At 47.2% G+C, this 16,491-nt stretch overlaps 1 protein-coding gene across 4 annotated transcripts; it reads left to right on the plus strand.

Annotated features, from left to right (window-relative positions):
* The first annotated feature begins 715 nt into the window (after positions 1–715).
* LOC136535588 (calmodulin-binding transcription activator 2-like) lies at positions 716–15,522 on the plus strand. Of its 4 annotated transcripts, XM_066527896.1 has the most exons (15): positions 716–1,080; positions 4,647–4,766; positions 4,888–5,003; positions 5,119–5,207; positions 5,350–5,392; positions 6,273–6,423; positions 6,533–6,652; positions 6,761–7,092; positions 7,651–8,022; positions 8,150–8,841; positions 8,918–9,254; positions 10,107–10,111; positions 14,200–14,434; positions 14,713–15,054; positions 15,189–15,522. In XM_066527896.1, exons 1-15 carry the CDS (start codon positions 1,041–1,043, stop codon positions 15,297–15,299), a joined length of 3,105 nt encoding a protein of 1,034 aa, XP_066383993.1. In that variant the 5' UTR covers positions 716–1,040; the 3' UTR covers positions 15,300–15,522. The 4 variants fall into 4 exon arrangements, with proteins under 4 accessions (XP_066383993.1, XP_066383992.1, XP_066383990.1 ...); XM_066527895.1 differs by lacking the exons at positions 10,107–10,111; positions 15,189–15,522 and having other exon boundaries at positions 6,761–6,877; positions 6,992–7,092; positions 8,918–9,225; positions 14,218–14,434; positions 14,713–14,871; XM_066527893.1 differs by lacking the exons at positions 10,107–10,111; positions 15,189–15,522 and having other exon boundaries at positions 8,918–9,225; positions 14,218–14,434; positions 14,713–14,871.
* Positions 15,523–16,491: the final 969 nt, after the last annotated feature.

Raw genomic sequence — 16,491 nt, forward strand, 5'->3', positions numbered from 1 at the left:
TCTTCTGTACAGAGATTGGAGTACAACTATAATTGGAAATAGCAACTCATGGTTATGCTAATTGTTCGATAACTGGCTCTTACTTTGCACCTTCAAAATTTGCACAGTGCAAGATTCTCCATCACATCACATCATATCAAATCTTTGGACACATGCATGGAGTATTAAATGTAGGTAAAAAAATAATTAATTACATAGTTTGGTTGTACTTTGCGAGACAAACGTTTTAAGCCTAATTAGTCAACGGTTGGACAATTATTACCAAATGCAAACGAAATGCTACAGTACCGCTGCAGTGCACGGTGCTTTTTTGATGTGCAAAGTTTGGGCAACTAAACGCACCCCTGGCTCACTGGTTTTGACTGCAGCCTTGCACGCAATATTTCGTGTTTCACGTTGGGCTCCTCGGCGAGAGCGACACGTGCGCTGACACATTCATAATTCATTCACCCAAGAAACGTGACACGAGGCGGCCCCCGCATATTCAAGCGCCGGGCACGGGAAGGCTCTCGCACGGCTAGTGTGGCCTCTACGCTTGGCGCGACCACCAACCGCCCGCCCGCCCGCGGCCGCACTCACCAACCGCTCCGGAGCCCGGAAAATGCCAAGCCCCATTCCCACGATGGCCCCAGCTCCAACGGACCATCCACCATGAACGCCGGGGCAAAACGGACATTTCGACCTCATCCACACCAAAACACCCCTGCTGATGCTGAGCGCCTGAGCTCTCGCTCGCCCTCTGACTCGTCACGCCACCTCGTCGACGGCTGGCTTGTCCAGTTCTTTCCTCTCTCTCCTCGCGCCTCACCACCAAATTCCGTCGCCAGGAAGAGGAGAGGCGCCAGTCACAGGCCCCCAACACCTCCCGAATCCTCCACAAAACCCTGCGAGAAATCCGGGAGAGCGAATCACGAGGCGATCGCCATCGGAACGGCAACCACTAGGCCCAGAGGGGCTTGCGCTTGGTGGCTTGACTCCGCGCCGCGGCGGCGCCTGGTGCCTGGTTCTGCTTTGTTGCGCGCGGCGGTGGGGTTCGGGCGATGGCGGAGGCGCGGCGCCACGCGATCGCACCGCAGCTAGGTGAGCGCACTGAACGACCCGCCTTCTCCTCTCTCAGGCGTCTGGTTCGCCCTCAACTCCTGATCCACCTGACCAGGGGTTGGAGTTGGCGGTTAGGTTGCGGTCAACACGTCGGGTCCTTCTTTTCATTTGTCTCGCTGCAGTCTCGTTCTGGAGCGTTTGATTTTGTCGCTTGGGCGGTGGCGAGAGTGGTTTCGTCGCTGGGATCCGTGGTTTGGTTTCGTAATCCTGCGCGTGGGTTGGTGACGATGGGCATGTGCGATTGGTGCAAACTTGGTATTCGCGAGGAGACACCTTGTCTCTGGAGTAAATTGATGTGGATTTGGAGGTCTGGTGACTGAGTATGGAGCCCATTATGCGGAAGTGGGGGTATTTCGTTCAGGTCCTGCGTCCACAGTGTTCTCAGGGTGGAATTACCTGGAGCCTTGGCAGCTATGGCAAAGCCTTGTGGGAGAGTGGGGGACTTTATGTGAGGAACTTCAGTGTTCTGAAGTCGGAATTTCAGTACCCTGCTTTTGTGGGACCTGTGATGTACCTGATCCGTGCTTGGGTTTAGATCGGAGTTATTAGCATGTAATACCAGGAATCGGGTTGCCAACCTGGGACTTTTGAAGAGCTTGACAAGAGGATTTCTCTGTAAGAATCTCGTGTTCAAGACTTCAAGTGACTGTTGTAGCATGAACAGAGGTCTGATGAAGCTGACTTTTGTCTCCTGGTTAGGTTATAAGACTTAAGATCTGTTATTAGGTGTGCATGCGTCGGGGATATCACATGATAGATTATGTATGGGACCCTCTTTTTTTATTTTTTTAGAGGGTCACATAGTTTCAGAAGTTTAACGATTTTTGAGTTGTCGGGTAATAAGTAGTGAAGTACACTTAGGAGAGACTTTGAGGCTCCAAACCGAGGTATGATGAACTGTTTCCGTGTCCTCCTCCACTCTTGAAGTTATGTTCTGTAGATACATCTTGGTCCTAAGGGTTTCACTTCCAATGAAATCCAGTTGATTTACTTACAAAAGGGACTCCAATATTAAGTTTTATTGTACACGTGAGTAAAATGGTCAAGCATGTTAGCCCCTAGATCTCCGGCACGGGTGAGTCGACCACTCACCACCGTTGCCGATTACACACTATGGCTAGGGGTAGAAGAAAGGAGGGAGAACAGAGCGCGCACACACACAGCACAAGCACCAGCGTTGGCCGAAACTCTGCAGAGGAGATGGCCAACGCTGGTGCTTGTGCTGTGTGTGTGCGCTCTGTTCTCCCTCCCTTCTTCTACCTCTAGCCATAGTGTGTGGTCGGCAACGACAGTGCGTGGTCGGCAACGGTGGTGAGTGGTTGACTCACCCGTGCCAGAGATCTAGAGGCTAACAAGTGGTATCGGAGCCGTACTAGCGCCGTTGCCGGACTAACCGCTGGCGATGACAGACGGTTTGGAGATGGGAGACAGCAGCGGTGCTGCTGTGGCTGTCCAGCCACGATAGGAGGTCGTTGTGCGCACAGTGCGGGAGGTCAACGGCACCAGTTGGCCGACGCTGACTCGCACCAACTATGGCGAGTGGTCGGTGACCATGAAGGTCAAGCTCAGAGTCCGACGACTCTGGAATGCTATTGACAAGGGCACCGACAACGAAGAAGACGACATGTCAGCGTTGGAGGCTATCCTCGCTGCTATGCCAACGGAGTACAGGGAGCCGTTGGGGGCGAAGAGCTCTACTAAGGAGGCGTGGGAGGCCATTGCGGTGATGCGCGTCGGGTCCGACCGCACAAAGAAGGCGGTGACCCAGCTTCTGAAGCAGGAGTACGCCAACCTCAAGTTCAAGGATGGTGAAGTGGTGGAGGATTTCTCCCTCCGTCTGCAGACGCTCATCAGCAAGCTGAGGAGCCACGGCTTCACCATCGACGAAGAAGAGGCGGTCTCCAAGTACCTCCACTCTGTGCTGGCGAAGTACATCTAGATTGCTCTCTCTATAGAGACGATGCTGGACTTGTCCACCCTCACCATTGAGGATGTGACAGGCCGTCTGCGGGCGGTGGACGAGCGCATGGAGCAGGCCACAACAACGAAGGACAGCGGCAAGCTGCTGCTGACAGAAGAGGAGTGGGCTGCTCGGAGGATCCCCGGGGAAGCCTCCTCCAGCCGTGGTGGCGATGGCAAGCGCCGCGGCAAGTCTTCTTCGGAGAAGAAGAAGAAAGTCGACCCTAACGCCTGCCGGCGCTGCGGAAAGACGGGCCATTGGGCAAAGGAGTGCCCAAATCGCAAGCAGGAGAAGAAGGCTGAGGCTCATCTGGCGTAGGCTGATAATGATGATGAGGCCACTCTCCTGATGGCGACGTTCTGTGCACTGCACGACGTTGAGGCCAAGGAGAAGGGAGAGGTAACGGCGGTGAAAGGGCCTAGGAAGGCTCTGAAAGCTGTCTACCTCGACGAACCGCGCGCCCAAGTCCACCTCGGACGTGTGGGTGGCGGATAGGAGCAGCGGTGGTACCTGGACTCCGACGCCAGCAACCACATGATGGGCTCCAAGGAAGCCTTCTCCGAGTTCGACGGCGACGTGACCGGCACGGTGAAGTTCGGTGACGGCTCACGGGTGGCGATCCGAGGGCGCGGCACCATCATCTTCAGGTGCCAGAACGGCGAGTACCGCGCGCTAACGGATGTATATTACATTCTGCAGCTGCGTTCAAGCATCATCAGCATTGGCCAGCTAGATGAGCGCGGTAGTGAGGTACTGATCAAGGACGGCGTCCTCAGGATCAGGGACCGGGAGCAGCGTCTTCTTGCCAAGGTGAAGAGGTCCTGGAACCGGCTGTACCTGCTCGACTTGAAGGTGGAGCAACCGGTGTGCCTGGTAGCACGGCACACCGAGGAGCCGTGGCTGTGGCATGCCCGGTTCGGCCATCTCAGCTTCGACGCGCTCGGTCGGCTGGAGAAGATGGTCCGAGGGCTGCCCTACATCAAGCACGGAGGCGAGCTGTGTGACAGCTGCCTGGCCGGGAAGCAGAGGAGGCTGTCGTTCCCAAAGGCGGTCAAGTATCGCGCGGTGGACGCTCTCGAGCTCGTCCACGGCGATCTCTGCGGGGCAATCACGCCAGCCACAAACGGTGGTCGGCGGTACTTCCTCCTGCTCGTAGATGATTGCAGTCGCTATATGTGGCTGCAACTCCTGACGAGCAAGGACGAGGTGGCGGAGGCGATCAAGAAGTTCAAGGCGCGCACGGAGGCGGAGAGCGAGTTCAGTTTTGCCATCTCCTCTGTAGAGCTCCGGCCAACGCTGGTGCTTGTGCTGTGTGTGCGCGCGCTCTCTTCTCCCTCCCTTCTTCTACCTCTAGCCATAGTGTGTGGTCGACAACGACAGTGCGTGGTCGGCAACGATGATGAGTGGTCGACTCACCCATGCCGGATATCTAGGGGCTAACAAGGCAACTCTATTTTGTAAAGGCTGATTAAAATTTATTACTTCGATCTAATATAAATATTTTAAGACCACCTTCCTATGAATCCATTTTAACCACGGCATTATATTCAATTATCTAACCCTTGCTTTCATGAAATTGGAACAGATGTTGAGCAGATATTGAAAGAAGCACAACACCGATGGCTACGACCCGCTGAGATATGTGAAATACTTAAGAACTACAGAAATTTTCGTATTTCCCCAGAACCACCAAATAGACCTCCAAGTATGACACTCATTTTCTGCTGAACACTGTTTCTGTTTTATAGTTGTTCCTCCAAAAGGTGCTATTTCTTTTTGATGTTTCTGTTTATCTTGCTAATATTTTCTTTTATCGCTGGCTTTAGGTGGTTCACTTTTCTTGTTTGATCGGAAAGTATTGAGATATTTCCGGAAGGACGGCCATAATTGGAGGAAGAAAAGGGATGGAAAAACTGTCAAAGAAGCTCATGAAAGATTAAAAGTACGTCAAATTTGAATAGTGCAAAGTTTTCCTATGTACAATTACAGCATAGTGTATGTTGTTAAGTGATTATAGCCATTAGGGCAACAAAACTGACAATTCTTTACTGATCTAGTCTGGAAGTGTTGATGTGCTTCACTGCTACTATGCTCATGGGGAAGGAAAAGAAAACTTTCAGAGGAGGAGTTATTGGATGTTGGAGGAGTAAGTGTTCTTCTTTGTTACTTTTCTAGTATTGCAACTTAGATTATGTTACCTAAGGCATGCTGACAACTCATGGCTCATGCGTCTTCTATTGAGTCTGCATGCACGCATGGAACTTACAACTGATTCTACTTTTTTGCAGGGATTTTATGCACATTGTACTTGTACATTATCTCGAAGTCAAGGTTATTGCTAATCCTACTCTGGTTGATATGTATTTAGCTACTTGTCCATTGTACTTTATGACAATTGGATTTCATCATCCTATATGCTGCATTGTAGAAAATTTTATGTTGAATGCGTTTTTTTTCTTTACATCAGGTTTTTATCTATTATCTGTTGTGATAGTAATCACATGGGTTTTCTCATAGCTTATCCTTAGTATAATGTAGCCAATATGTTGTAAACAATTTGTTTCATTTCATGTTCTGAGAATTCTGTTCAAGTTCAGGTCTAGCAAGTATTGTGGGCTTCTGTTTTGTTATACACTTGCAGTAGCACCTCAGTTCAATGCTATTTGGAGCAGTTAAACAAGTAATTAAGCTAAATATGCTCGACTTTTATTCTAAACCAGTTATTAAACTTATACACAGGTTATACGGAAATGCTCTGGCGCTATCATTAGTTTGCATCAGTTCTTATGCAATGAATCAATCAATTAACAAAACATAAATGTAAAATAATAATTGGAACTTTATGTTTCAGTTATTATATAATAATTGGAACTTCATATTTTCAGTTATTGTACTAGTCCTAGTAGGCTGTAGGCATCATGTGATATACAACTCTGTTGGACGACTACCATCTGAATACATTCATTTGTCTCAAACATGGAAACACGCTATGAGGCACCTCTATCTTTGCAATGGTTCAAGTAGCCAGTTTTTTTATATATATTTCTGTTTGCATTTTTTTACTTTGGCTACTTATGTTTTGTTGTCAACTTGGTTCAAACTCTGAACTTGCATCGTCATTTCCTATCTTTTGGGAGCAAAAGCTTTTCTTCTTGAATTACCTGCTTAAAAATTTCCAATCCCCCCTCTCATATTTGGATATCACAATCAGGGTGGCAAATCAACTTCTCGTATTAGAGGACATGATGATATGCTTCAAGCTGCTCGTATGGATAGCCCTTTAAGTCAGTTGCCTTCACAAACTACAGAGGGTGAAAGCTCTCTTAGCGGACAAGCCTCAGAATACGAGGAAACAGAATCAGGTATAACTGTTTGCTATCCCTTCTATTCTGCATAAAGTCTACTGGAATATTTTACTGATACACATTCCAATTATGCACAGCGTATCTAAAGCCAAATTCGCTGCAGCAGATATTTATTCGGGAGGAGCCGGATACCACCCTTTCTCTTGGACGCAGCAGCATGAAAATGGAGGTGGACCTGTGATGGGCGCTTCTATTCTGAGCTCCTACATTCCTGCACTGTCTCTAGGCAAGTAGCATTATACATTTTTTTTTCCTGGAAGGCATTTGAAATAGTTTATTCATTATGGATCGAAGTTGAATTGACCTGTATTCTTTTGCTACACAAAATGTTTAGGTAACCTTCAAGGCTTCCCAGCTACAGTGACTAATACAGACATTTATTCTTATTGTCAAGATGCCTTACCAGTTGCTCTTAATGAGCCTGGCCTTGGAATTGGATTCAATGGGGCAGGTAATCAGTTGGATCCATCATCATTGAATGGCCTTCTTAAACCTGACCAGGGGGTCCTTCAAATGTCCCCACCCCAAAGTACTGTTCACTCAGAACAATTTCCTTTCTCTGAAGGACATGGAATTGAATCCTTCACATTTGATGAAGTATATAGTAATGGATTGAGTATCAAGGATGCAGATGTTGTAGTCACTGATGAAGAATCAGTATGTCAGGTATCATGAAGTACATTTCTGTATGGCAGTATATATAAAGTTCACTTGTATAAAGCTTAGATATGTCTGCGAGTTTTATTTCCTAGTGCAGTACTTTATAATGGTAGAAGGTTGGGCAGTGACCACATGTTATGTAACAGATAAACAAGGCAGCTGCATGCTGCTTATTTTCCAGACAGCAATACTGGCATAGAAAGTTTAATGATACATGGAGTACAAAAAAATGTATGCAAGCTAAACTAATTCCACAAGGGAAAATTAGGAAGTAGTACCTATTAAAGCTTTGCTTATGGAAGTTAATAGTTCCAATTCCCCCCATTAGTGATCTTCTGAATGGCACAGAAATGTTGTTTCATTACAATTTGATTTCATGGTTTTATTTTTCGTGGATAGAACTACTTTCTTGTCTTTATTATGGCAGCAAGTCTATATTGTAGGTTATTGTACAGACTCTGCTCAATTGCATTTGATTAGGTTTCACAATACTAGTACTCCATTATACTACCATTGCTAGCCCAATAGTTTATGTAGCTTAACTGAGAAATTACTTGATTTCAGCTTCCTGGTGCTATCAGCTCATTTCCTCCAGAGGACAGTTTCCAGCAAGATGATAGATCGTTGGAGGAAACTATTAATTACCCTCTCTTGAAAACTCAATCATCTAGTCTTTCTGAAATGCTGAAGGACAGCTTTAAGAAAAGTGATAGTTTTACGAGATGGATGAGCAAAGCACTTGGTGAAGTAGATGATTCCCAAATTAAGTCCAGTTCTGGAGTGTACTGGAACAGTGAAGAGACCGATAATATCATTGAAGCATCAAGTCGTGATCAGTTGGATCAATTCACTCTTGACCCAGTGCTTGCACAAGACCAGCTGTTTAGTATAGTTGATTTCTCTCCAAGCTGGACATATGCGGGCTCCAAGACTAGGGTATGCCTTCTAAAGATTTTCATATGTTCTTGGCTCAAAAGTCTTGGAAGTGTAATAGCTTTGTCCTAATGACTCTTTGAATCTAGTCTTCTTTAGCTGCTTATGATGTATCTTGCATACCATCCAGGTTCTCATTACTGGTAGATTCTTAAATTTTGATGAGATTCAAAGATGCAAGTGGTCATGTATGTTTGGTGAAGTCGAAGTTCCAGCAGAGATATCAGCTGATGGGACTCTCAGATGTTATTCCCCGTCACACAAATCTGGCAGGGTTCCTTTTTATGTCACATGCACCAACAGGTTGGCCTGCAGCGAAATCCGTGAGTTTGAGTTCCGGCCAAGTGTTACTCAATACATGGATGCCCCGAGTCCACATGGTGCTACATACAAAACATATCTCCAGATGCGTCTTGATGACCTGTTGTCTTTGGGACACAATGAGTACCAGGCAACAGTATCTAACCCCACTAAGGAGATGGTTGATTTGAGCAAGAAGATAAGCTCACTGATGACAGACAATGATTCCTGGTCCAAGTTGCTAAAATTGGCTAGTGATAATGAGCCTGCCACTGATGATAATCAGGATCAGTTCTTTGAAAAACGCTTAAAGGAAAAATTGCATTTCTGGCTTGTCCACAAAGCAAGCGATGGTGGCAAAGGCCCCAATGTGTTAGATGATGAAGGGCAGGGTGTACTTCATCTAGCAGCTGCCCTAGGATATGATTGGGTGATAAGGCCAACAGTTTCTGCTGGTGTGAATATAAATTTTAGAGATGCTCATGGATGGACTGCACTCCATTGGGCTGCATTTTGTGGCAGGTAAGTGTTTCAGAGTGTGATATTGTATGTGCACATATTTTATATGCATACTGATGTTGCTTCACCTGTTGTCCAGAGAGCGAACAGTTGTCGCACTTATCGCACTTGGTGCAGCTCCAGGAGCTTTGACAGACCCAACGCCATATTTCCCTACAGGAAGCACACCAGCTGATCTTGCATCAGCTAATGGATACAAGGGAATCTCTGGTTTCTTGGCCGAGTCTTCTTTAACAAGTCATCTTCAGACCCTTGATCTTAAGGAAGGCATGGGGAGCAATGCGCCAGAAATATCCGGTCTGCCAGGTATTGGAGATGTAACTGAAAGAAGAGCATCACCATTAGCAGGTGAAGGTCTTCAAGCTGGATCCATGGGAGATTCACTAGGTGCTGTTCGAAATGCTGCCCAAGCTGCTGCTCGAATATATTAGAATACAAATAGTCTAGAATGTGATAAGTCTAGAATGTGATAAGTCTTATACGAAGAGTCATGTATCCCCTATATAAACTCATGTTCAATGAATAGAAAGTGCTCAGTCTGGCAATAATCATTCTATCATGGTATCAGCTAGAAACCGATCCTCTCCCTCTCTCTAACTCTTCCTCTCCACCTTCTCTTCCCTGTGTGCGCCTCTGCTCCTCTTCTCATGGCCGATGATGACACCCAGGCTGCCGCTGCTCTGGCAGCAGCCATAGTTGCTGCTCTTCCCCCACCTCCCGCCCCAAGCATTGCTTCTGCCCTCGCCACCATCAATGTCAAAAATCATATCCCCTTTCCTCTAGAACTTGATCCACCCAATTACTCAACTTGGCGTGAACTCTTCCAAACTCTCGTTGGCAAATTTGGCGCCTCCTTCCACATCGATGGCACCCCAGCGCCCGAAAACCCCGATGCTACCTGGTTGGCGGTTGATTGCTCCATCCGTTCCTTGATCTACTCCTCGGCATCACCTCGCGTGATGCGGCTGATCATGGAGAACGGCGCCTCGGCTCATACCATCTGGACCAAGGCAGCCAACCTCTTCCTCGACAACAAGGCCTCACGAGCAATGACTCTTGAGGCCAAGTTTCGTGCTCTAACTCAGGGCGATCTTCCTGTGCTTGAATTCGCACAGCGGCTCAAGGATCTCGCTGATGGGCTCGCTGATCTTGAACAGCCCGTCAACGACTCTACGCTGCTGCTCGCCCTTCTTCGCGGCGTCAATGAGCCCCTCCGTGGTATGGCCTCCATCCTAAAGACGAAGACTCCGCTGCCCTCATTTCTTGAGGCCCAGTCGCTGCTTGCCTTGGAGGAGTCCGAGCTTCCGGTGTCCACCTCAACCACTGCCTTCACTGCGCCTCGTGGTGCATCTGCGCCTCCTCGTGCTCCACCACCGATGGCGGCCCTCGCTGCTGCCCCTGCTGTACCAGCCCCTTCATCCTCTCGTCCCCCGTCTCGGCCATGGGGGCGTGGCAGGGGGAAAGGACGGGGAAACAACTCTTGGCGTGCCCCTCGTCCGTGGTCCAATCCGTGGAGCGGCTCCTTCCAAATGTGGCCGATGCCGGGCCAAGGTATCCTCGGTGCCCACCCAGGCGCTGGCTCGTTCCAGGCGCCTCGTCCACCACTTTCGGCTGCTCCACTGGGTGCTGCACAGGCACATCTTGCTGCTCCACTGGGTGCTGCTGCTTCCCCGCCCAGTTACCTGTACAGCGCTTACCCGTCCTACGGTCTTGGCAGTACCCTGGACCCGTCGGCTTCCTGGAATCAGGCTGCTCTGGCAAATGTCTTCAACACAATGACTCTACAGCAGCCCGATGCGAACTGGTATATGGACTCGGGTGCGTCCTCTCATCTTTCTTCATCTTCTGGTAATCTTTCCAATATCAGCCCCTCTCTTCACTCCAATTCTAATATACTTGTTGGTAATGGCACCCGTCTACCTATTACTTGTTCTGGCTACACCTTACTTCCAAATTCACACCGTCCTTTTCACCTTTCTAATGTTCTTGTGTCACCTCAACTCATAGCTAATCTCATTTCCGTTCGCAAATTTACCACAGATAATTCATGTTCAGTTGAATTTGATCCTTTTGGTTTATCTGTGAAGGATCTCCAAACCAAGACGGTGCTCCACCGCTGTGATAGCTCTGGGGATCTTTACCCACTCCTTCCGACGTCCACTTCACATCCTCGTGTCCTGCTCGCTGCCCTGGAGACCATTTGGCACCGGCGATTGGGGCATCCCGGCAACCAAGTTCTCTCCCGCTTGCGAATAAATAATTCTATTTCTGTAATTCCTAGTGAGCATGACACCTCTTTGTGTCATGCCTGTCAGTTGGGTCGTCACACTCGTTTGCCATTTCCTACTTCTATGTCAAGAGCATCTAAACCTTTTGAATTAATTCACTGTGACTTGTGGACGTCTCCTGTTATAAGCATATCCGGTTCCAAATACTACCTTGTGTGTTTGGATGATTTCACTCATTACTTGTGGACTTTCCCACTTAAACTGAAATCTGAAACATTCAACACTTTGCGAAACTTTCATAGCTATGTGCTCACTCATTTCCATTGTCGTGTCCAATTTATTCAAAGCGACAATGGTCGTGAATTCGACAACAATGCTGCTCGCTCTTTTTTCCTTCAACAAGGTATTCATCTTCGTCTTTCTTGCCCTCACACATCCCAACAAAATGGCAAAGCCGAACGTGTCATTCGATCCATCAATAACATCATGCGCACATTGTTGTTTCAAGCATCTATGCCACCGGCATATTGGGCTGAATCACTTCGCACTGCTACTTATTTATTTAACCTTCACCCCACCAAAACTCTTCAAAACCGCACCCCACACCAAGCTCTTTTTGGTACACCACCCTCCTACGCTCACCTCCGTGTCTTTGGGTGTCGTTGTTACCCCAATCTTTCCGCCACTATGCCCCATAAACTTGCACCACGCTCTACAGAATGTGTTCTTCTTGGCTTTCCTGATAACCATAAAGGGTATCGTTGCCTTGACCTCACCACCAATCGAGTGATCACCTCCCGTCACGTGGTCTTTGATGAGCAACAATTTCCTTTCACACGTGAATCACCGGCACCATTGAGTGCCTATGATTTTTTGGATGATACAGATGTTGATCCGGTGATATCCGGCGGCTTTCCAGCAGTGCCTTCTAACTCTGCTGGCCCACCGATGGCTTCGCCAGGCGCTGGTCCAGTTGTGCCTTCAGCTGCCCAACCAGCTGCTGTACCTCCACATCATCAAGGCACGACTTCCAGCCAACCGCGACAAGGGCAGGGATCAGGTGCAGCACCCCTTCCTCTTGTCTTTCAGGGCCAAGCTTTGGCTCCTGACAGCCCTGTCAATGATCTGGGCCACCAGTCCGGTACGTCTGCTGGAGGCCTGCACTATCGACCTCCGGTTACGCAAGTATACACACGCCGACAGGAACCTCCTGGAGCACCAACAGTGCCTGCAGATCAACCACCACTAGTGCCATCTCCTGCGCTGCCCAGCACCACCTCCACTGTCATCCCTGCTGCTATGCGCTCCTCAAATGCGCCGATTGTGCCTGTCCCTCCCACCATCAATCAGCACGCCATGCAAACCAGGGGCAAGTCTGGCATCAGCCAGCCACGACAGCAAGACGGGCAGGCTTACTGCAATCTGGCAGCGGCTTCCAAAGATATTAGCTTGCTTCCAAAAACATATCGTGGTGCTCTTTCTGATCCGAATTGGAAGCGTGCCATGGAGGAGGAATATGGTGCCCTCATTGCTAATCAAACATGGGACCTTGTGCCACCGCCTCCACATGCTAATATTGTTTCCGGCAAATGGCTATACCGTCACAAACTAAATGCTGATGGGTCTTTGGCAAGATACAAGGCTCGTTGGGTTGTGCGCGGCTTCTCTCAACAACACGGCCTTGATTATGATGAAACCTTCAGTCCAGTGGTCAAGCCTGCAACAATTCGCACGGTATTATCACTTGCTGTCTCCAGTGATTGGCCTATTCATCAACTGGATGTCAAAAATGCATTCTTACATGGTACTCTCAACGAGACTGTTTATTGCCAACAACCACCTGGGTTTGTTGACCCTTCTCGTCCTAATTATGTGTGCAAGCTCAACAAGGCTCTATACGGTCTTAAACAGGCCCCGCGGGCTTGGTATAGTCGCTTCCAGACGTTCATTACTTCTATTGGTTTTCAGGCTTCTCAATGTGATACTTCACTTTTCATATATACTCATGGTACGGATATGGCATATCTTCTACTGTATGTGGATGACATCATTTTGACAGCTTCATCCCATCATCTTCTTCAACATATTATTGGCTCCCTTCAGCAGGAATTTGCCATGACTGATCTAGGCAATCTTCACTATTTCTTGGGAGTTTCTGCTGAACGGTCACCCACAGGTCTTTTTCTGTCTCAAGCTAAATATGCTGCTGAAATCCTGGTCAAGGCAAACATGTCATCATGCAACCCTTGCCAAACTCCACTTGTGGTTCATTCAAAGCTGTCCTCCCAAGATGGACCACCAGTTGCTGACCCTACATTATACCGCAGTCTTGCTGGTGCCTTACAATACTTGACTCTCACACGGCCGGACATTGCTCATGCCGTTCAACAAGTTTGCCTGTATATGCATGATCCCAGGGAGTCGCACTTTGCTCTCATCAAACGCATTTTGCGATACATCAAAGGCACTATGGCCTACGGCCTTGCTCTTTCTCGCAGCCGATCTCATGAGCTAGTGGTTTACTCAGATGCCGATTGGGCTGGCTGCCCAGACACACGTCGCTCCACTTCTGGCTATTGTGTATTTCTTGGTGATAATCTTATATCATGGTCCTCCAAGCGCCAACACACCGTCTCGCGGTCTAGTGCTGAAGCTGAATACAGGGGTGTTGCCAATGCTGTGGCTGAGACATGTTGGATTCGTCAGCTCCTGAGTGAGCTTCGTCGTCCTTTAACACGTGCTACTCTTGTCTATTGTGACAATATCAGTGCCGTGTATTTGTCCACAAATCCAGTTCATCACCAAAGGACCAAGCATGTGGAGATCGATCTCCATTTTGTTCGGGAGCGTGTGGCCCTTGGAGCTGTCCGAGTACTTCATGTTCCAACGTCTCTTCAATATGCTGATATATTCACCAAGGGTTTGCCAACTGCTGTCTTCATCAATTTCCGCTCCAGTCTCAACATTCGCTCATCTCCTGGTTGAGTCTGCGGGAGGGTATTAGAATACAAATAGTCTAGAATGTGATAAGTCTAGAATGTGATAAGTCTTATACGAAGAGTCATGTATCCCCTATATAAACTCATGTTCAATGAATAGAAAGTGCTCAGTCTGGCAATAATCATTCTATCAGAATATATCAAGTTTTCAGGGTGCAGTCCTTCCAGAGAAAGCAAGCAGTTCAGTATGAGGATGACAATGGTGCAGTATCAGATGATCGTGCCATATCACTCTTGTCTGTTAAACCATCTAAACCTGTACAGCTTGATCCCCTGCATACTGCTGCAACTCGAATACAGAACAAGTACCATGGATGGAAGGGAAGAAAGGAATTTCTACTTATCAGACAGCGCATTGTCAAGATCCAGGTATTGTTATTTGTTGTATTATACATGAGTAGTGATCCGCTGAGTGTTCCAGCTTAATAGTGTATCATTCTATTCGCGATTTGTTTGAGTATACCATGCAAAAAATTCTGTTTTCCTTCTGGCAAATTTTCAGTGAACCATGCAATGGTCAGTCAGTTCGAATTATATTTTCATAATCAAGATATGTTGTTGATGCTATTTCAATATTTTGTTATCGAATAATGCTATTTTAGCAATCAATGCTGAAAGCCTGAAACTTGTCATCGTCTCCTGGCTAGGCTCATGTGCGAGGTCACCAAGTGAGGAAGCATTATCATAAAATCATTTGGTCTGTTGGAATAGTGGAGAAGGTCATATTGCGTTGGAGGCGAAAAGGGGCTGGGCTGCGTGGGTTTCGGTCCACAGAAGGTGCAATGGAGAGCAATAGCAGCAGCAGTAGTAATTTGATCCAAAATAAACCTGCTGAGGATGATTATGATTTCTTACAACAAGGACGGAAACAAACCGAAGAAAGGCTGCAGAAAGCTCTTGCCAGAGTGAAGTCGATGGCTCAGTACCCAGAAGCTCGGGATCAGTATCAAAGGATTCTGACTGTTGTGACAAAAATTCAAGAATCGCAGGTATCAAGGTCTTCTTTTTGTTTCGTAGCTTCGCTTTATCAACTGACTTTCCCATTCTAATGCTCTGGACTGATGGAACTGTAATGGGACTATTGATTCATTGTTTTCACATTTCTTTACTGCTGGTATAATAGGCTATGCAAGAAAAGATGCTCGATGAGTCGACCGAGATGGATGAAGGCTTCTTTATGAGTGAGTTCAAAGAGCTTTGGGATGATGACGTGCCAATGCCTTCTTGGTCATAACAACTGGTGTATATATGCTTGTAAATTATTTGTTAGTGTTACCAAATTGATAGCCCACAGTTGCGTTGCTAAGTTATAACCATCTAGTGTGTACATATTTTAGTTTGGTTCTGGTCTTAGTTATTTAGCTGTAGTGTTTTGTACAGTATATGTTGTACAGATGGAAAAACATATTTACTGAAGACTCTTTTGAATGAATATATATGGTTGACTTGTTTATACTTTCGACCAGTTGCATAAACAAAGGTTTATGTATATTAAACATGTCGAATTGTCCTTGACTCTAAAGTTTGTTCAGTGTTGGGGGCTTTGGTTCAAGCCCCTGTTTGTAAATTCTACCAATTGGATATTCATCTTGTAGTAGCATGGATTCTACGACAAATCAGCGAAGGAACAATGTTTTCTCTCATAATGAATCAGCAAACAGTACCGAGCAGGGCCATGCTATAAACTGGAGCAGCATTCCCGTGGCAGTGGCAGTGATGTTTTTTCACGTATGCCGTATTTGCTGTGAGCTGAAAAGTCTGAAAGCCCTTGGTTTTCTTTCTTGTCTGAACCGAAACAGCTTGTTGTGTACGTTTCGATTACTAAATATGCACGGCACTAATGCCTGAAGAGCCCATAAAACTAACCCAATAAAGCCTGGCAGTTCAACAGTTCAACCAACAAATGTCAGAGCAACAAAGCCCGATAAAATAAACAATCATCTGGCACGGTGTGGCACTGGCACTGAAAGCGATCATTTGACCACCCTGAGCCCATAGGTTGTCTGAGAAAAACAAAAGAATTGGCAAATGAATGGTCTGCGTTTGACGAGTGATGACAGGACACGAAGGTTTCCCGAAGCATCCCAACAGCGGAGTGAATTCGGCTTCGTTTGCGTCTACTACCTGTAGTCCTGTTTGATTCGTTGCGTTTTTAATCGGACGACGTCGACGTATAACTGAACTACTGAAGCACAGCACAATGGACGTGTGCCACACTGCCGATCGCCTGTAAAAAGGAAATTCCGGTTCCCGGAAGGTCATTGTCAGCTTTTTCACCTCCGCTCGACCGTAAATAATTTTCCTAAAAAAGTAACCAGACTGCGCAAGGAATGGGATGTTCTCACATTCATGATTTGCCAATTGCCACTACAAAATTCTCCGTGCCTTGGTTGAGTTGCGGCACGAAAACGGAAGTTCACTACCAG

This window comes from Miscanthus floridulus, chromosome 2, assembly GCF_019320115.1.
Source record: "Miscanthus floridulus cultivar M001 chromosome 2, ASM1932011v1, whole genome shotgun sequence".
NCBI classification, from domain to species: Eukaryota; Viridiplantae; Streptophyta; class Magnoliopsida; order Poales; family Poaceae; genus Miscanthus; species Miscanthus floridulus.

Excerpts from the sequence above, each read along its gene's own strand:
- LOC136535588 (XM_066527896.1), top strand. The coding sequence starts at position 1,041 with ATGGCGGAGGCGCGGCGCCACGCGATCGCACCGCAGCTAG. Across the intron at positions 5,208-5,349 it reads AGTTATTGGATGTTGGAGGA|GGATTTTATGCACATTGTAC; the intron begins GTAAGTGTTCTT and ends ACTTTTTTGCAG. Across the intron at positions 7,093-7,650 it reads ATGAAGAATCAGTATGTCAG|CTTCCTGGTGCTATCAGCTC; the intron begins GTATCATGAAGT and ends ACTTGATTTCAG.